This window comes from Drosophila subobscura, chromosome E, assembly GCF_008121235.1.
Source record: "Drosophila subobscura isolate 14011-0131.10 chromosome E, UCBerk_Dsub_1.0, whole genome shotgun sequence".
Classification (NCBI taxonomy): Eukaryota; Metazoa; Arthropoda; class Insecta; order Diptera; family Drosophilidae; genus Drosophila; species Drosophila subobscura.
This window is the reverse complement of record NC_048531.1, coordinates 1201299-1221892: the sequence shown is the minus strand read 5'-3', so window position 1 is coordinate 1221892 and position 20594 is coordinate 1201299. Positions and strand designations below refer to the sequence as shown.

At 44.4% G+C, this 20594-nt stretch overlaps 3 protein-coding genes across 4 annotated transcripts; 2 read left to right on the top strand and 1 right to left on the bottom strand.

The window, feature by feature from the left end:
* Window positions 1–34: 34 nt before the first annotated feature.
* LOC117889851 (angiogenic factor with G patch and FHA domains 1) lies at window positions 35–8475 on the bottom strand. Of its 2 annotated transcripts, XM_034794350.1 has the most exons (10): window positions 8255–8475; window positions 8085–8196; window positions 5644–5780; window positions 5377–5472; window positions 4763–5162; window positions 4177–4662; window positions 3972–4095; window positions 3792–3897; window positions 3674–3717; window positions 35–478 (listed from the first exon to the last, which is right to left on the bottom strand). In XM_034794350.1, exons 1-10 carry the CDS (start codon window positions 8444–8446, stop codon window positions 361–363), a joined length of 1815 nt encoding a protein of 604 aa, XP_034650241.1. In that variant the 5' UTR covers window positions 8447–8475; the 3' UTR covers window positions 35–360. The 2 variants fall into 2 exon arrangements, with proteins under 2 accessions (XP_034650241.1, XP_034650242.1); XM_034794351.1 differs by lacking the exons at window positions 8085–8196; window positions 8255–8475 and adding an exon at window positions 6320–6419.
* Window positions 6586–8088, top strand: LOC117889853 (hexokinase type 2). The gene has a single exon (XM_034794352.1). The coding sequence runs from the start codon at window positions 6589–6591 to the stop codon at window positions 8020–8022; it is 1434 nt and encodes a 477-aa protein (XP_034650243.1). The 5' UTR covers window positions 6586–6588; the 3' UTR covers window positions 8023–8088.
* Window positions 8476–17355: 8880 nt separating the features above from the next.
* On the top strand, window positions 17356–19103 carry LOC117891307 (endoplasmic reticulum junction formation protein lunapark-A). Its single transcript, XM_034796714.1, has 6 exons — window positions 17356–17477; window positions 17552–17781; window positions 17860–17992; window positions 18052–18427; window positions 18495–18674; window positions 18743–19103. Exons 1-6 carry the CDS (start codon window positions 17451–17453, stop codon window positions 18952–18954), a joined length of 1158 nt encoding a protein of 385 aa, XP_034652605.1. The 5' UTR covers window positions 17356–17450; the 3' UTR covers window positions 18955–19103.
* Window positions 19104–20594: the final 1491 nt, after the last annotated feature.

The window sequence follows — 20594 nt, the reverse complement described above, 5'->3', positions numbered from 1 at the left end:
CTCGTATCCAACATATATTGCAAGAGAAACCACATATCTTAAGAGGCTTTTGTATTTAACATTAACATAGGCAACTTAATTATTAGTTTAAACGATTGATTTCCGTGCGCTTAGTTTAGCCACACCAGACCATATGTAGCCGAACGATGTCATATTTATTTAACATTACCATTTTCTACTTTTCTTTAAAGCGAAGCTAAATTAATCAATTGACTGATAGCTTAACCGTATAGAAAGATTTTTAATTAATACTATATACAAGTCTAAAAGTATATGCACACATAATCCACACACACACCTACGCATATGTTTGAGTAATTGTTAAATAAATGTGTTTCCATCTTCCAATGTAAATGCCTTTCAATCGCTTTCGTCGGACTGCTCGAATATGTCGTTGGCCCGCTGATATCGCGCCTGGGTGATCTTTAAATTGGCTATTTTGCGTTTCTCTACTGGCCTAGGAACGCCAGTAGTTTCACTCTGTGAGCCTCCAGCGGAGATGAGATCGTGAGGCGCGCCTGTGTGTCGCGGTTCATGATGTAGGCCAGCTTCTGCTTCTCCACGGCGCCAATCATTACGGCACGACCCTTGGGATCGATGGCAAAGTACTGCCCCGGCACAATGCGGCGGCAGCCCGACTTGCCAAACGTCTCCTGATGCACCTTCTCCAATGCATTCTTGGCGGGCATGTACTCCAGAATAACAATGCGGCCGGAGTCAGAGCCAACAACGATGTAATCTTTTGTTCCGCCCGTCAGACGGAAGGCCATCAGCGCGCGAATGCAGCCGAAGATCTCCGTCGAGAGCAGCGTGTGCACTTTGCCGGTGTTCGAGTCGGGTCGCACCAGCTCCAGCGACTTGCCACGTGACAAGAGTATCTCCTGCTGCTTGCCGCCAGAAAAGTTGCCATGGACGGCGTGCGTCACACCCGTTCCCTTCTGCAGCGTCAAATTGTACAGATACATGATGAGGCTGTTGAATTTTCACTCCAACTCAATGACCAAAACTTTTGCCGTTTTAATAGAGTATTTTACACATTGTGACACCGATGCCAACGGATTAAAATTTTCCACAATCACTCTGCCGGCTTCATGCCATACGCTGTACGCTTGTGCTTCGTTTCGGTGGTGAAAAAAAAAAAAAAAAAAAAAAAAAAAAAAATCGTTTAATAATATTAAATATTCCTAGACGTTAACTTAGAAATAGAAGAAGAAAAAAAATGAAATTTATGCCTAGTTAAGAATAGATTTTAAAAGGTGCATCATCGGTCTCATTGTGTCCATGGAAGGGTATTATTAAAATACCTCTTCATAACGCTTCTTGTTATTTTGCATATTTCTACATTTCTTTAACAGTTTTTATTGCAAACGTGAAATTGGGCCCAACGACACCAGCAGCTGTTTAAAAGTCTGTAAGTAGACACACATATATACACATACACTCCGGGTCAGGAGAATAGCGTCTACACAGTGAGACATGCATGCTTAACCATATATAAAGTGAATTATTATTAACTACAATCACTAAAATTATGCCATTTAATTCCTTTAATTAATTCATTCTTACTTTATATTTTGATTATATTATTTTTATTCATATTTGATCATTCTCTTGAATTCCTATGTCTTAAATTAGTCCCACATATATATACACATGCAGTAAAAATAGTTTTAAGGGTTAGGGTAGAAATAATGGGGGTTACAAACAACATGAAGTCATACCAGTCAAAGTAAAATTATAACGATTAACATGCATTTCTAATCTGATTTTTGGGAGGGGTTCCTAAGGCACATAGCGCAGCAGCAGAAGGTTTTGGGTAGAACCATAATGGCATATTCTTATGTTATTCTACATGGAGGGTGGGTCAAGAGGGAAGAGCACAACCACCTTGCTCTTCACAGTAGGTAGTGGACCTTAAGTTCCGTCCGGGTTTGTAATTCCGATCCCAGTTCCCGTAAATCTGTCTACGATTTTGTTAGGTGACGGAGTTCGTTTTCGCAGCACAACACCCACCCCATTTTCCCTGAGCCTAGCCGGCCAACCTTTAGTAGACAGAGAGTGCTGACGAGACGACACTTCCCGTGTCCGTTACATAATAAATGGCGCCCAACGTGGGGCCCAAATGGTCCGTATCTACCAACGTGTGGCCCAAATGGTCCGTATCTACCAACGTGTGGCCCAAATGGTCCGTATCTACCAACGTGGGGCCCGAATGGCCGTACCTACCAACTATATATTCTATGGTTATAGGTTCCCTCACGTTTTCCCCAATAACCTTCCCAATCCCTTCCGCAACCCAATATTGATCCAAATTTTAAAGTAGTTCAGTTTTTGTGTTATATATCCAGCTCGGAACAGCTGGGAATCTGATCATTGTCGGACCCAGACCAGTGGATATATTGCATAGAAGAAGATCACAGTAGACTTCATTATATCATTTCATCTTCGCTACTAGGTATAGAACCAATTTACTCAGAACTATCGTTCCTAGTATCCTGATGAAATGACCTTTATTCTCTCGAGATTAATTGAGACTTGTTCAGACTGGAAAATACGGTCCTGTTCCTCTTTTTCTCGAAAGGATCAACAACAAAATTTTGTTTTCTTTCTTTCTGCTTACGGACTTAAGGTTATAACAACCGAAGACATTCCTTCTGCTGTGCTGGTGCCTGATAGGAGACCCTCACAATCATTGCCCATATTTTCGAATTTAAAAAAAAAAAAAAAAAAAAAAAAAAAATCTTTCATAGTCTTAAAGACTATATCGTTTTTCCTTAATCATAATTTGTTACAATGTCGGTGTCCTGGCTGGTATCATTGCATATAGTGCAGTGTACGACTACCTCGCCGAGATTAACATTTATATTGTCAATACTTCGCCTTACCGCCATTGTAACAAATTATGATTAAAAAAAATCTTTCATAGTCTTAAAGACTATATCGTTTTTCCTTAATCATAATTTGTTACAATGGCGGTAAGGCGAAGTATTGACAATATAAATGTTAATCTCGGCGAGGTAGTCGTACACTGCACTATATGCAATGATACCAGCCAGGACACCGACATTGTAACAAATTATGATTAAGGAAAAACGATATAGTCTTTAAGACTATGAAAGATTTTTTTTCAATTTTAAATGTTATGGGCAATACAAATGTCGGTGTCCTGGCTGGTATCATTGCATATAGTGCAAAGGTTTCGAAATTAACATTTATATTGTCAATACTTCAGAAAACCGCCATTTGTAACAAATTTATCCTTTTAGTCTTTTAAGAACAGGATCGATTTTTTAATTTTAATTCGAGAGAATAAAGGTCATTTCATCAGGATACTAGGAACGATAGTTCTGAGTAAATTGGTTCTATACCTAGTAGCGAAGATGAATGACCTTTATTCTCTCGAGATTAATTGAGACTTGTTCAGACTGGAAAATACGGTCCTGTTCCTCTTTTTCTCGAAAGGATCAACAACAAAATTTTGTTTTCTTTCTTTCTGCTTACGGACTTAAGGTTATAACAACCGAAGACATTCCTTCTGCTGTGCTGGTGCCTGATAGGAGACCCTCACAATCATTGCCCATATTTTCGAATTTAGAATCATTGTAAAAAAAAAAAAAAATCTTTCATAGTCTTAAAGACTATATCGTTTTTCCTTAATCATAATTTGTTACAACTCCTCCCCAGACCGCTGGTTCCCTCGTTGGCCACCACATTGATCTATCGAAAAAAATCATAGATATTAGGAATCTTAGTTATCCATATGAGTATTTTATGGGGTGTAACATGTTTACCGGCGTCAGCAGCCCCGCACTGGCGTTCGTCTTTCCCAAAGTATTGCCCCTTTGCCAACCAAGCTTACTCAACATCTTGAACCCTTTGTTGGAGCTGGCAATCTCGCTGCGAACATAAGTAAGGGTTTTGGGTTAACGCTACCTACGGAGCAAGAAACTATTCAGCATTGAGGCACTTACGTATGCACGCAGGCCACCTCCGTTTTTTCCTTGTCCGTACTACTTCCCACGTTGACGCGTCGCGTTGCCGCACGATCATTGTAGTTTGGTTTGTGCTGTCCATTGCCACTAGCCTCAACAAATTCTGTAAATTAATAAAGCGATGAACGGCATGCGTTCTAATAAGAGAAACAAGTCGCCGCTAGACACCACAACTCCTACTCACTTTCATTTTCCAGACCGTATTTTTTTTGCAGCTTCTTCAGCTGCTCCTTGTGTGTCAATACCATCGCAGTGGATGACAACGCTGTGGCTGTCACCGGCGCTTGCGTCTCTATCAACAGACCTGGCTCACATAGTCCGCACGTGCTGTTACCCTCATGCACATGACACAAGAGTCTAGTCTGTCCAATGGTGACGACACTCCCGTGAACCAGATCCATCGGTTCGCTCGCCATGCGCATGCCATTGAGGACGGTGCCATTCCGGGAGCCAAGGTCACGACATCTATAGATTCCCGTTTTGGCCTCGTAAAAGAATTCCAAATGACTCTTGCTCACGTTTACATCCGGTATGATGACATCATGCTCGCCCTCGCGACCCAACGATCCGCCTTTGTATGTGATCAAATGCAGGCTTCCGACCACTAACTCCTCCACATTTGTCTCCTGCACAATGATCCGCAGCGAGGGCGGATACTTCTTGGCGATGTCTATGGATGTTGGGAGAACAAAGGGAGTTTTGTATTAGAAGACTCTAGGCTGACCATCACAGAAGGCTAGATAAAAATGCGGATCGGATCTTTTAAACACCTTGAAAGCGTCCAGCAGCCTTGAAGACGGGAACACCGGCGTCATCTTCACTGCCACTACTGCTGCTATCGATTTCGCTGGAGTTGGAGCTGGTACTGAAGTCGCTGGACTGGAGTTCGCCGTCCTCGGCGTCCCCATCATCATCGGCATTGCGACGCTTCTTTTTCGGCTTAGAGATACGCTCCTTCTTGCGCTTACTCTTGTTGTGCTTCTTGCTCTTTTTCTTCTTCTTTTTTGCCCTACGCTTGGATTTTTCGGCTCGGTCTTTAAGCTTCTGCTTTTCAGTTTTAATCTTTTGCAGCGTTGCCGTGTCCGTTATTACGCCGCCGAGTTCGTCAAACTCCACCTCATCATCCTCGTCAACGTTGGGCTCCGATCCGGGCTTGGCTGCGTCGTTTGCCTGCAACCAGTGAAAGAAAAGAAATCCGCGTTTTTATCGAACGTTCTGGGTCTTAGTTCTTACCTAATGCATTGCTACGCATTCGGTCTATGCTCAGTTTGTGAAAACCCTTTAAAAGTCTACTATATGCGCAGCTGTTCAAGTGCTGCGCACCAAGGAGAAAAGAACATCGGTTAATGATCTGGGCGCCAGTGGGATGTCCACGCCCGCTCACCTGCACCTGAGCCTGCGAATGGAACTCGTACGAGTCTTTGCCGTGATCGTAGCTGTAGTAGCAGCCCGTGTTGCCATCGTAGTACAGATCGTACTCCTGGGAAGAAACACGAGAGCGGGTTAAAAACAATTCGTACCCACGATCTTCATGGGCCCGTCAGAGCGATAACCTCTGAATGTCACAGCGCAACGTTCTGCACACAACCGACCAAAACGCAGCGGAACGGGACGTCATAAAGATTACATTCGTTTTTTATTGCGTACTTACCGCGTTGTAGTAGTAGCCTGTCTTCGGATCGTAGTACATGCCGGACGTCGGCTCATACACGAAGTTGTTTAGGTTTTCCGCATGCTTGGCCGCCTGGCGCATCTCGTCCACAAAACTGAAGGCATCCGTAGCCGAATCTAAAAATGATACAACAGCCGCTTTAACTCCATGGCGCAACACATTGCAAGGGACAATGAGCCCTACCTAACTTATCGCCCTAAGCCACTAGGCCATAAATCGCACCGACACCCCAACGTCCCCTCACTTGTGCGGCTTTCAAGCAGCTTTATATTAAACGTGCAAGTGGGATCTCAGGGTAGCGGCGCTAATCTCAGGCACTAACATGCTTGAATGCTTGACGCATGCTTTATGTCCGGCCTCGGAGTCGGCTGATAGTGGCCGTGGGTGGATGGATCTCGAACTGTGAACGTACTCCTTGTAAATGCATTCAGCGACCCGGGCAGGTGATACACAAAGCATAAAACCGTGTCAACCAATGTCAACGAAGATGGAATATCCACTGCATCGTATTGGAAATAATGCAAACACTTTAGTCGTAAAATGGGGATTGATTGTTTGCGTATAGGAATTGAGAGAAGGTGAATTCTATTGTACTTTGTTTCCTTTAATGCAGCCATATGCGTCATAAACTATTTAAGTGAAGGCTAAGGCTTACGGCGTACATAGGGTGGCAAATCAGGAGCTATTGCCAGCAATTGAGAGGCAGTAAGCATGCCAGAGCCAGAGCGATTAGCATACATCGTGCAGTGGCAGTTCCCGATTCATATTCAGATTTAGATTCAGACGCAGCTACTTAGGTGTTTTTTGTTTTTAATTTTCTACGAAAGGCCTGCAGCAGATTGTGCAGTTGTGCCTACGTCTGGCTGAATTGCATTGCGACTCTTATCGGGGAATAGTGCGAATCGAGGTGTGCTGTCACGGCGAATGCGGCTAGTCGTTACTCTTCGTTCGAGGCAAGCGGTTGGACCCAGAGCCCAGATTAGCCGAATCAAAATGCTGGATGTGGAGGTGCGAGAACTTATGCAAGCCTTTGTGCTGAGCGACTACCAGGTTCAAGAGGTGTACAGCCGATTCTGTGCGGAAATAGCAAAGGGTTTGAAGCGGTCCACACATGTGCAGGCCAACACCAAGTGTTTCCCAACTTATGTGCAGGACTTGCCGACAGGCGACGAGATGGGCAAGTATTTGGCACTGGACCTGGGTGGAACCAACTTCCGGGTGCTCCTCGTTTCCCTCAAAGGACACCACGACGCCACGGTGGAGTCACAGATATATGCAGTGCCGAAGGATTTGATGGTTGGCCCTGGCGTCGAGTTATTCGATCACATCGCTGAGTGCCTGGCCAGATTTGTGGAAAAGCACGATATGAGAAATTCACATCTGCCCCTGGGTTTCACCTTTTCGTTTCCTTGCGAGCAGATTGGGCTCAAGGAGGCCATTTTGGTGCGCTGGACAAAGGGTTTTGGCTGCCCGGGGGTGGAAGGCGAAGACGTGGGTCGTTTGCTGCACGAGGCCATCCAGCGACGGGGCGATGTGGAAATTGCCGTCGTGGCCATTCTCAACGATACTACAGGCACCCTCATGTCGTGCGCACACCGCAATGCCGACTGCCGTGTAGGTGTTATCGTGGGAACAGGCTGCAACGCCTGCTATGTCGAAGACGTAGCAAACGTGGATCTTCTGCACCCGGATTTTAAGCGAACCCAGCGCCAGGTCCTAGTCAATGCAGAGTGGGGAGCATTCGGTGAGAGCGGTCAACTTGATTTCTTGCGCACCGAATATGACCGCGAGGTGGACGATACGTCGATCAACAAGTCGGAGCAACTATTTGAAAAAATGACATCCGGCATGTATCTCGGCAGATTGGTTCGTTTAGTACTGATTCGGGCCATACAGCGCAAAGTCCTCTTCAAGTTAAGCAACCGACGGGAACACTTTGCCACCGCGATGCAAAAAAATGAAGACGTTTTCGAAACGCGATACATTTCCGAGATCGAGTCCGACTCTTTTCCCGAATTTCCGAAAACAAGATCCATTATCACGGAGCTGTTTGGACTGGAAAAAGCATCAGTGGAAGACTGTCAGAAGATCAGGTACATCTGCGAGTGTGTGTCGAAGCGGGCGGCAACCCTGGTTGCTATTGGCGTCAGCGGCCTGATCAACAGAATTTCGAATCGACGCATTGTAGTTGGCATGGATGGCTCTGTGTACAGGTACCACCCAAAGTTTGACGCCTACATGCGCTACACAATGCATAAGCTGGTGAAGTCGGACAAGGAGTTTGATATTATGCTATCGGAGGATGGTTCAGGTCGTGGTGCGGCTCTTGTCGCCGCAGTGGCCAGTAAGACGAAATAAGGGCCGGGCCACATATTTGTAACTATAATATAATAAAAAATTGGTTCATTACTTGAACTTACATTCTGCGACAGGGTCCTTCTTATTCTTATCATGTTTTGCAGGCGATTCTTCCTCCTCCAAATCGGTGTTAGATTTTATGGTTGTCGGACATGGCTTTATCTCAATGCTCAACTAAATTGGAACATCATTATTTTTTACAAACGAACATACAGTAAATTGTAATTATTACTTGTTTCAGCTTTTGTTTATTGGCTGCAAGCCTGGTGTCGTATTTGCGGATAATTCCATGTAGTTTTTCAATATACTGGTATAATTGCCGCTGGTCGCATGCCTCCACATCCTGCATGCTCTTCAACTCTATAAAATCATGATCTGAGGCAGCTTCACTCGAATCTTCGGCAGCAGCAGCCTCCGTCGACATTTTTTTGTTTTGTGTTTTTATAATTTTTTTGTTTAATACAGTCGGTGTGACCGCGGACTTATCGATGAAATATACCTTCTCATTTTGAAAATATCGAAACGTATGACATTTTCCTTAAAGCCTTGTACTGAAGTCCGAAAACACGTTTGCCAGCAAACTGTGCAATATATTTTACTAGCAGCAGAGTGTGACCAGAGGTGAAAACCGCATTCCTTACAGCCACACTTCTCAGGAAGCCGTTTGGCTTTGTTTAGTTTTTGAAAATGTGTGAAAAGTTCACAAAAGGTTAATAAAACAATGAAATCAAAATGGATCCATGCAGGAGATTACTTTTAGTGGGATTGGCGGCTCTTGCATTAGCGGAGGAGGAGGACAATCAAAGAAATAAGCGCCGACAACATTGAGTAAACCTATTTCTGCAGGAAAGAAACCAGGAGTGCTGTTTGTCTATTCATGTGAGTAATATAAATCATACAAATATGTGTACATGTATGGAAACCCATCTAACAATACCCTTTGCACATGCCGCATTTTGAAAATATTCCTTAAATGCCATCAGTAATATTTGAGAATTTGCATATGTCTGGGAATAACAAATGCAAATGTCTGTGAATAACAAATGCAGCCTTTTTATATTGGTGAAGTAGCAAGGCCGTGCCAAGGAATATTTGCGCCCCCAAGCACCCTTCAAATTCAAAATTTGAAAGTTTCGAGTCCGAACCGTCGCCTTCACCTCTCCTCCGCACGGAATTATAATATTTTGCGTGTCTGAGTATTGTGCTTAAAGCCTAGTACTCAGATCGAAAAAAATGGGTCGCAAAAAAAATCAGGGATGATATTCGTATGGAACCGATAAGAAAATGTTGTGCGCACAAGTTACTTTCTAGCGGCTGTTCGCCAGGCAGTACTCAGATCGACAACAAAAAAGGCCGAAAGAATCTAGATAGTCAGACGATAGTATTTTGTGGTATCGATAGTATTTGTGTGGTATTGATAGTATTTGTGTGTTATTCGTATAGATCTGTTTTAATTTCCGAGAGGGTACCTAGCAAACAGAGTGTAAAGTCTCAATTAAATGGAGGCAACAATGCCGCTGAAGTTGAAAGATAAATGATCACCGTGCTTCTAAACGAGCTTAAGGCCATCAAACGGCAAAAAAGGAAACAATTATTATACGTCTGGGCTGGTTTTTTTTTTTCGAACATACAATGACGATTTGCAAGTCAATTCCCCTGGCCAGACGCACGCCGCTTAAGCGGGGTGGTGGTGGGGAATTGAGCTTGCAAAAGCTTTTTTATTTCGAATTATACATATTACATTGCATATTTTTCAAAATTAAATGAGACCTGCTATGAATTTACATACTAAATTACACAGCCTTGGCAGAAAAAATTGACTTGGTATTTTATACTAGAAAAAAATACCTTATTGGTAAGTTATCGATATCTTAAAAATATAGTATATACATTAATTATCGAATTCATTCTATTACTAGTGTTCGTTCGGCAAACAACTCGTTTTTGAGTTCAAAATTTTCAGTAACTTTTTTATAATATTCCACACAAAACTGAAGTACCTGGTCAATGCGGACTCATCTCTGCGACCAACCAATTTCGCAGTAGCGATGAAATATCAAAAAAAAAAAAAATAATTATCGAATTTGGGTTTGTTTACAATATTTACAATTGCAGATGAAGTCTGCAAATATGTGCCAATAAGAAGCGAAATGAAGGAAGAGCAATACGCAGGAGCATCCCTGTCCAGTCCAAGCAGCTGAGAGGCACCAGTTTCCCATGCGTTTGAAGATTCATGTCCATGTGCCAGTGGAACAACACCGCACTGCCAAACAGCTCCAACAAGTTGGATTTCGTCTGCAGTTCAATTTTGCCCCAGGCGAAAAGAGATCATCAGGTGAGTTGTTGGTTTTCAATTGTGAATCTGTGAATTAAACAGGAGAATTTTGATTATTCGCAGGAGCCGCCGCCGCCGAAGTCTCCAGATTGTTGTTGCTGTTGCTGGCTGTTGTTGTGGTGCCGCCTCTGCTGTTTGCGGTATGAGTGGAGAACTGATTTGCTAGGAAACTGTCCTGTCGTTCCTGCAGTACTCTCGCCTGCATTCTGGTCTGCTCTCTGATCTGAGCTCTGACGTCGTGTGAGTTGTTCTGTGCCATCATCGATGTGTATCTCAGCCTGAGGCGGGACAGCCTCGCAGGTGCGTATGGAAGGAGTGCCATATTTCTAGCAATACGGTTGCTGTGGATCCCCAGCCGAGAGTAGTAATCACTACATAACTTGTTGCATGTTTCTTCCACAGTTGGTATCTGAAGGTCTGCATGTATGACGCTGTTTCGGACGTACCAAGGGTCATTTACAATCCTTCGCAGCGCTTCGTTTTGGATAACCTGTATCTTCGCCATCTGTGTGTTTGAAGTCAGCGGCCCCCAAACTGCCATGGCGTATTTCCAAACAGGGACTATCATCTGTTTGAAGAGCATAACTTTTATGCGGAGTGGAAGTTTGCTGTTCCTGCCAATGAGCCAGTTAAGCGATTTGATACGGCCTCTTGCCTTTCCAACGACGGCCATGACATGCCCAGTAAAGTTTAGCCTCCTGTCCAGAGTGACCCCGAGATACGGATGTGCAGCTTTATCATCAATAGTCTGGTTAGCGATTCTTGGAACATTTGAAGACATTTCCTGCTGGAAAGGTGAGAGAGTGTGAAGAACATGCTTTGTCTTGTCAGTGCTGATTGTGATGCCCCACTTTTTTGTCCATTCTAGGGTGTTGATCAGGTGCTGTTCCATGATGATTTTGCACTGCCTTATGGAACTGTCAGCTACCATGTAAACTGCATCATCTGCATACGTGGCTATCAACTTTGTAGCTGGATATCTGACTGACGGCTGCGGCATGTCGGAGGTGTAGATATTATACAAGACCGGACCCAAGACGCTGCCCTGAGGGACTCCTGCAGCAATACTCCTTACGCTTGAGGCAGTATTACCACAGCACACTACTTTGAAGGATCTTTCACATAGATAGCTGGTAAGTATGCGATAGAGTGAAACAGGAACTAATCTTTTGATTTTTAGAGAAGACCCTGATGCCAGACTCGGTCGAAGGCCTGCTGTATGTCCATGTACACAGCAGATACATGCTTCCGGGCCTCATGACTCTCCAGAATGAACTGTGTTACACGACCAATCTGCTGCTCAGCAGAGTGTTCGCATCTGAATCAAATTGGTGTTCTGGGATTGCAGCTTCAAAAGATTCCACTTCAAAAAGCCGGCTGAGAATGAGGCGCTCCAACAGCTTCGAGAAACCTGTGAGCAGGCTGATTGGCCGATATGATTATAGTTGATCTGAGGGCTTCTTTGGCTTTAGGACCATCGTGACCTTAGCACATTTCCACGCAGTTGGGAAGTGTCCGTATTTGAGTGAAGAGTTGAAAATAAGAGTCAGGTAATCAATGGCAGAGCTTGGCAACGTCTTTATGGATCTGTTACATATGCGATCGTAACCAGGAGCCTTTTTGATCTTTAATTTTTTAATTTCTCCTAGCACCTCGCTCGAAGTGATTGGTCTAACTCGGTCTTGACTTGATGAATTGGGGAGAAGCAGTTCATTTTCAATTTCTATCCTATCATCTGGATCTGCGGTGACTCTCGGCGTGAAACGCTGCTCCAAATGCTGAGCAAACGCTTCAGTCTTCTCTTGTACGCTTCTACACCACGGATCAGCTGGGCGTGGTTCTCCTTGATTATGATGCTTTCGCACAGGTAAGTTTGGAGTGGGTTGTCTTTTGATGATGCTTGTAAGCCGCCACAGTTTTTTCATACTATAGCGATCTGATGGGTCAATGTTGCTCAGAATGCTTTCCATCCGCCTGGCCTTGAGCATTTTAATCCGTTTGCTAATCCTGTTTGTCAGCTGGTTTAAGGTGAGTTTGAGTATCGGGCTATGATTTCCCCTTTTGTTGAATATTTTACTTAAGATTCTTTTCGCCTTTATAGCTACTAGGGTCTGCCGATCCAAGTGCAGCCGATGTTGGGTAACAGGAGAAGGATGGCTATTGACTGGTTGTGTGGCGGCTTCAGCAGCATTAAAGATGTTCCGTTCTAGGATGGCAATAGCATCATCTATGTCCTTCCCACTTCTTAACTCTGTGTATAGATGAATGCTTTGATCAAGATGCGTTTGAAATGTGCGAATATTGGTGGAGCTTGTAAATAAAACTTCCCTTGCTTTAGGTAAGGGATGACAGTTTATGCTAATGACTTGAATTACATGATCCGATCCCAGGTCGTGCATTGAGTCTATGCGGATGAGATTGTGCTGGACACCCTTATAGACCGCGAAGTCTATAGCGGATGGTCTTTGCGAACGATTTGAGGGGAAGTGAGTGGGAGATCCAGTGGCTAATATATTTAGCTCGCCTTCCTGTACACAGTTTAATAATTCAATGCCTCTACCGCAAGATCTGGGGTTTCCCCACCACTGACTTTTTGCATTCCAATCTCCAGCGAGGATGAATCTTTTGCCCATACCATCAAATATATCCTTGAATTGGGACTTGGACCAGATTTGGGTTCTGGTTGGAGGACAATATATCGATGCGATTGTGATCGGAGGACCAGAGGCCAGTGAGGCCACAATTGCTGACATCTGTATGTGAGCTTCGCAGACTTTTGGCAAGGATGTGTGAGGAATGCTAGCCCTTACAAGAACCGCCGCACCACCCCTTCGATTATTTGATGGATGACTCGCACTGTACACATGAAAGCCTTCCAATTCAATCCTTGTGCTGTCCGTGAGGTGAGATTCTGAGATCAGTATTATGTCAATATTATGTCTGGACTGGAATGCCTCTAGCTCAGCGAGTTTGTTACGCAGCCCAGCAGCATTCCAAAAAGCTATTTTTATTTGTTGGTGGCGTTCATGCATTTTGCTGGTCATTGAGTCTAGACCCAGCAGGGAAGCGCGAGATAAGAACGCTCAGCATGTTTTCCAGAGATTCCATTCTTGCCTCTAAATTTGACTGAGGCTGGAGCAGATTTGATGGTGATTTGTTGAGTGGCTTATTGGTTAGCAAGAGGAGAGAGATAAGCTTGTCCAGCTTCTCACTGATGTTGTTAAGATTGACGTTTGTATTGCGGGCAGTGCTCTTACTGCGATTTCTGCTTTGGTGCTGATTTAAAGGCATCGGAGCGCTGAAAGCCGGTGCGCCGCGTCTCCCAGAGCGGGATCTACGTTGCTGCTGCTGGTCAGCAGCCCCACTAACAACATCAGCATAGCTTACTACCTGCCTGGATGTAGAAGGTACATTTGATGGATAGCGCGCTCCACTCTTCTGGCGCTGATTTTTGTCCTGCTGACGGTTACGACTGGGCTGGGGGAGTCGCTTACGACTCTGATTTCGTGCCTTAGGAATGTCAGGCATATTCAATTCCTGGAGGAGTGCATTAGCACGCTGGATATCAGTAGTGGGTGGCAATCTTCGTTTCTCCGCATTTTTGAAGGCTATGCAGCCTCTGTAGCTTGCAGAGTGGGAACCACCGCAATTTGCGCATGTTGCCTGCGTAGTGGGAGGCTTAGCGCAGGTTGTGGAGGGATGCTTTGCGCCACATTTGACACACAGGAACTCATCTCGGCAGTAATTTTGCGTATGTCCGATACGCTGGCACCTATGGCACTGGACAATTGGGGTGGTGCGTCTTTGCACCTCGACTCTGACCCTCTGGCCTTCAATGTTGTTGATTTTGAGCACCTCTGCATTGTTGCTGGCAGGCGTGAGCTCAACTTTAAATATATTCATTGGTACCTTGCTTCCCTCAGTCGTTCCGCGTCGGTACATTGGACTGACATACCTGGTTTCGTGGCCCATTCCCGCAAGAACTTCAGTGACATATTTAGGTTCCGTTGAGTGATGTAGATCTCGGATGACGATGCGGTATCCTCGATCCTCCTGAAGCTGTTATGTGTAGCTTTTGGTGGCGCACTCCTCGCCATTATAGTGGTTTTGGAGTGTTCTAAACGAGGCCACATCACTGCACATGATGCGAAGCCCGCCAGTGGGAGTAGACTTAGTGTGAAATTTATCCAAGCTAATCAGTGACTTGATTTCGGCTATGGTGGCAACAACGTTGGTCACATTTAGCAGAACGATTGGCGGTGGCTTTGACTCACGGGTCATTGCCACAGAAGCCCCATTGGCTGAGCATGATAGTGCTGGATTGGCTTGTATATTGGGAGTAATATTTACTGCAGAGGTTGGCGTGGGATCCGCGGCATTCGGCAACTCCTCATCGTCGTTCATATCGACGTCAATTCCCTCGAGCTGTCTAATTTCATCTTCTTCCAGGTCAAGTTCTGCGAACCTGTTTTGAGATTTGGCTTTGGAGGAGATAGGTTGGACTGTGCGTGGACTGATTGGCAAGCGAATTTGGAGTCGCTGGACGTTTGTTGGATATGGAGCTTTGAGCTGGATTCTTCTTCAGTTGCAAAATATAGGTATTGAGTAAAGCACGACGTTGATCAGAAACTGCGGGTGCCTCAGAGCCTTCGAGACATTGCATTATGACGTTGTAGCCCCTGAGGTTACGGCATACGATAGTGGCATAGCCGTCGGCAAGATAGTGGACATCACAGGTTCCTTTTCCAGCTTCTCTCTCTAGGATACTAGTGAGCTCAGCATAGCCGGGAAGGAGCACTTGGCGGCAAGAGATTGGTGGGATCCGCGTAGAGATTGCGAATTGATCAGGTTCAGCATGTTCAGAGTCGGGCTCCATGCTGACTCCGCAAAAATTGCCGGCTCTTCCAGAAGAAGAAGAGCAAACTATTTCTGGGTTTATTAATTACTCCCTGCACAGCGCGAGAAATAACACAAACATGATTGTATTTGCGATCGCGCACTGCGGAAATAATTGTTGTTTTGTTTTTAAATTTTAGTTTGATTTGATTTGATTTTGATATTTGATATTTTTTTTTTTTTTTTTTTTTCGAACATACAATGACGATTTATTTACATTTTTTTATACCCGGTACTCGAAAAGTAAATAGGGTATATTGTATTTGTGCGGATAACGGTTGTATGTAACGCACAGAAGGAAACGTTTCCGACCCCATAAAGTATATATGTATATTCTTGATCAGCATCAATAGCCGAGTCGATTGAGCCATGTCTGTCTGTCCGTCTGTCCGTCCGTCCGTCTTGTTTGTCGGCTAGTTCTCAGAGACTATAAGAGCTAGAGCCACCAAATTTTGGCACCAGACTGCTGTATGCTCACACTGAAACCAGTGTATTTCAAAAATGAGCCCCGCCCCCTTCCGCCCCCTCAAATAGGCGAAAACCTCCCAAATGTACAATTTTGAAGATAACAGAAAACTAAAAACGCCATTCCGTAGGGAATGTCCATTTCTGTCAGATCACTAAATTGGGATCCGATTGGATCACTATTATAGCCACAATGAAGAAATTAATTTGCAGAGGCCAAACCCACCCCGTCCCGCAGCTTATATTTGTTTTACACATTCTCTCATTCACACTCTGCTTCGCGCAGTTTATGGCCTCTGCCCCTGACACGTCTCTGCCGCTGCCTCTGCCGCGACTCTGCCTTGACTCTTCAAAGTGTGTCTCTAGGGGAGGGTGGCGAGCTAAAGCTGTTGTCGTGTTGGCGTGAGTAGTGTTGTTGATGTAGATGACAGATGAAGAAAAAATTTAAAATTTGAAAAATAACCGCTAATGTACAGATGTAGTACTGAGTGCAGGGTATAAAAGTTGTGACGCGTAAGAAGCGTCTCACACGTCCCTTCTCGTTTTGCTTAACTTATTTGAACGCCAGTATCTTCCTGTTGCCAAGACACAGACCCGGCTGGGCTGTTAACAAAATGTTTTAAGTTGTTTTCCTTTTGGGACCAAGTACTACACCAAAGGGTCGTGCCAAGGGGCGATGGCGACAATCTGGGCTCGAAACTATCCAATGTTGTATAGGAAGGGTGCTTGGAGGCGCCGTTTTACAACTTTGCAACGGGCGCATATTCCTTGGCACGGCCTTGCTGCTCCACCAATCAAAGAAGTCTGCAGATTCCCAGCCATATGCAAATTCTCTGTCATATTTTCAAACGGAATATGCAAAGGGTATCGTTTCATGGGCTTCCATAAATGAACACATATATATATATGATTTATAGTACTCAAATGTAGAGACGACGACCGTCCTGGATTCTTTCCTGCAGATATGGGCTTAATCAAAGTTGTCTTCGCTTATTTCGTTGATTGTCCTCCTCCTCCGATCATGCAAGAGCCGCCAGTCTCACTAAAATAATCTCCTGCATGGATCCATTTTGCATTCATTGTTTTATTAACCTTTTATTCAATTTTCATACATTTTCAAAAAGGTAAACAAAACAACGCAGCTGCCTGAGAAGTGTAACCGTACGGAATGCGGTTTTCACCTCTGGTCGCACTCTGCTGCTAGCAAAATATATTGCACATTTTGCTAGCAAGTTTTGGACGCTAGAAAAGTCAGGGATGATATTCGTATGGAACCGATAAGAAATGTTGTCGAGCACAAAGTACTTTCGGAAAAAAACTGTCGGATGAATTCTAGAAAATGGCTGATTTTCTAGAGGAATTCGATGATAGTTTTCAAGCAACTCAAAAAAGCAACATTTGCTACATCTACCTAGCAAACCGAGAGTAAAGTCTCAATAAATGACCACCGTGCTTCTCCCAGCCAATCTTGTGGTATTGATTGATGAAGCGTATTAATTTATAGTCTTAGCGCTAAGAATCCTAGCTAGCAAGATATATTAAATAGAACATGGAAATCAAGGAAAATGATTTAAGATTTACGGTATTTTTTTTTTATTTTTCGGTAACGTTTTGATGGTAGTGCGGTATATTCTATCGATAAATCGATATTACTAACAAACAACAAATAAATTTAAGGAATATCAAAAATAAAAATAAATGTTTTCCGTTTGACCATTTCGAAAGCGTCAAGATGGGATTCGTTTTGTCGAAATTTCGGGTGCGTATTTACCACAAAAAAAAACACTTTTGCAAGCATTTTATAATAGGACGTGCCCATGGTTCTAATTATAGAAGGAAAAATCGACGGAAGAGGTTCTGGAGGGACTGCAGGTACAGATCAAAGAATTGGAGAAATACATGATCAATACGCAAGAAAGGAAGCGGAGCTTCGTCACAAACTTTCTTGGCATCACAATTGGAGCATACATAGTCGGCTTTGGACTATGGTGTTGCTTTTATTTCCCAACGACATGGAAAGAGCGCATCGTGTACTTGGTGCCGCTGCTCCTGTTCCCCATTATGTGAGTAAGCATCACCGATTGGTGATGATCTCACTGAAACGACGCTCTAAAACAAATCTCTGCTTTTTTTCACTCTAGCATCGTTTCAATGAGACAGATGTTTACGTGGTACTTTCAGCGCAAGCTTAACAAAAATGGCGATAAGCTGGGTCAGCTGAAGGAGAAGAAGAAAAAGATATTGGAGCAGGTCATGGACAAAGAGACCTACAAGGTAGTGTCATTTGTATATGTATGTAAATTTGCTGAACTTACCGCTCTTTTGTTTAACAGGTGGCAGTGAATCTCCTGGAACGCTTTGGCGACAAGAAGCTAAACCAGTCGTTTAGTCGTTCCACTGTAACCCAGCCTCAGCGCACGTCTCAGCCTGCAGCAAAATTGTCAGGAGCCAGCGCGCATCAGTTATCGTTGACTCCATACAGCAGTGTCTACCGCAACCGCAACGTAAACAACAACAATCTTAACAGCTCGATACTGTCGATGACGTCAGCCTCTATGGGCGCAGTGCAGGAAATGCGTCGGCGTACGCCTTTTCCCGTGATCGATCAGAACCGGTCACGCAGCGCAGTAGACCGGATTGTAGACTTTATTGTAGGAGACACTCCGATTCGCTACGGCATGATCTGCAAAGAGTGCGATGGCCATAACGGTGAGAACTGAATTGATTTGCTAAGTGCGGGAACTCTAATGTCAAATTTTGTTTGCGCCGCCAATAGGTATGCTGCCGGAGGATGAATATGTTTACACTTCATTTCGTTGTGCCTTTTGCAATGCCTTGAATCCAGCTCGCAAGAAGCGACCAGTTGCTCCTCGTCTCTCACTAAATCAGCAAACACCAACATCAAACAATCGCATCGATAGCTCCGGCAGCGATTCTTCAGATGATTTCGACTCTGGTACCAAAACCATTATATTTCCTGTTTTGTTGTAAAACATATTCCTTAACAAAACTCACATCTTCTAGACAAAGAGGAATTGACGCGCCGGGCTCTGCTACAAGACGCGCCCTTGAATGACACTGATAAGGAGGAGGCTGAGGACAAACACAATACCCAAAGTGCAGCAACGGTGACGGAAATAGGAGCAACGGAGACTGAAGCTACCGAGGTTGTAGCTATGGAAACTGATGAAGTGGTCGACGGAAAAGCCGAAGCTGAGGCTGCATCGAGCTCCTAAACTATCGCCAGTATCAGTTTTAGGAACGAGTTGAGCAACGTTTTTACATGGTTTGCTTTTTAGTCTACTTATTTAACAATTTGTTGGTAAGATCATTTGAAAGATTTACTTATGTTAGGCCGAATTTAAAAGAAAAATGTTAAAATGAAGATATTGGAATGAATACAATGTAGAAAGTCGCATCTAAAACTTCTTCCAGGTGCCTTCTCTAATCGTTTTGAATAAAGTGACCACCCACGCATGCATAAGGCTTGCACCACACCTCGTGCTCGAATCGGAGCTGTCAGCATAGAAGGAAATAGATAATTAAAATCTTGACAACTAATGGCATAATAATTGAAAACGCGCCGTGTGACAAAAAAGCAAAACTTGAAAACAGTCGCGATATAACCAGCATCACCAACATCCAATATCAACTTACAAGCTCTAGAACAAACACATTTATGCTTTTGGTCCAGCCAGGTTTGTGCCGCGCCAGGGACTGGACACAAAGACTGCACTTTGCAAACGGTCAACCATTTGAATTTCGCTGGCTTTTATTTGTTCTCTATTCCATTTTTTCCGGGCCATTGATCAAGGCTAACGAGATCGATCGGCTGGCGCAACTTACCACAACACATTAGGCAGGCTAGCGACAGCGACGACCACCCCACCTACAAATCGTCGAGGGATGGCGGGACGGGCCTAGACTGAACTGGACTGGCCGCGCCCGCGCAAATTCCTGGCCACGGCTGGCGGCAAGCACAAATTATAAGAATTAAACTAAATCTGTTGCACCGGTGCCTACAATTGGGCACGCTCGTCTGTCCCCGTCCGCCTTTACAACGTGTTCATGCACATATGTATGTATGTATGTACATATGTATGTATGTATGTACATATGTATGTATGTGCCCGTGTGTCGTGTGGCTGCGACATGCGACCACTGGGTGCTGCCTGATTAGCTCATAATTTGTGTGGCACTGCGATTTCCATGCCATGTAATTGAATTTTCCAAGGAACTCTGCATCGGCTATGTGTCTGTGACGTAGCCAGCCCAGGAAGTCGTAGTGTAATGCGAGCGTTGGTGCGTAAGTTGATTCCACCTCCGGTTCCGCGGTTCCAGTGCTGCGGTGCGAATGCGTTTGTGGGGTAAAAATCGACTTCAAAGCCGCCAGTATAACGGGTTCTGGAAGTCACAACTGCCAAAGGGGAAAGGAAAGCAAAACTAGGGATGGAATCACAGATAATATTTAAGGACCGTGCAACTAAGTATTTATTCATATTATCTTGGCGAACCGCATCTACAGGACATTTGCATATGCGCATACATATGTATGTACATTTATTGGTACAATATAGAGTATAGCAACCATATCGCCCATCCCTAAAATAGTAGAAGTGCCACCTCTCGAATATGTGTATTGTGCATTGAGAGTAAGATCTAGTGCAAGTTCGCTGCTCTGAAACCAGTTTCCAATGACATGGGCTGCTGGCAATGCCTTCCGGGCAGGAAGGCAGGCAGGCGTCGGCAGCATGTGGCATGCCAAGGCGATGGCCTCTTACACGATCCTATCCGAATGCTCCGAATAAAGTGATTCACGAACTGATCCTAACATGGGCAGAGGCGAGACAAGGGCCGGCAAATAACTAGAAAAACC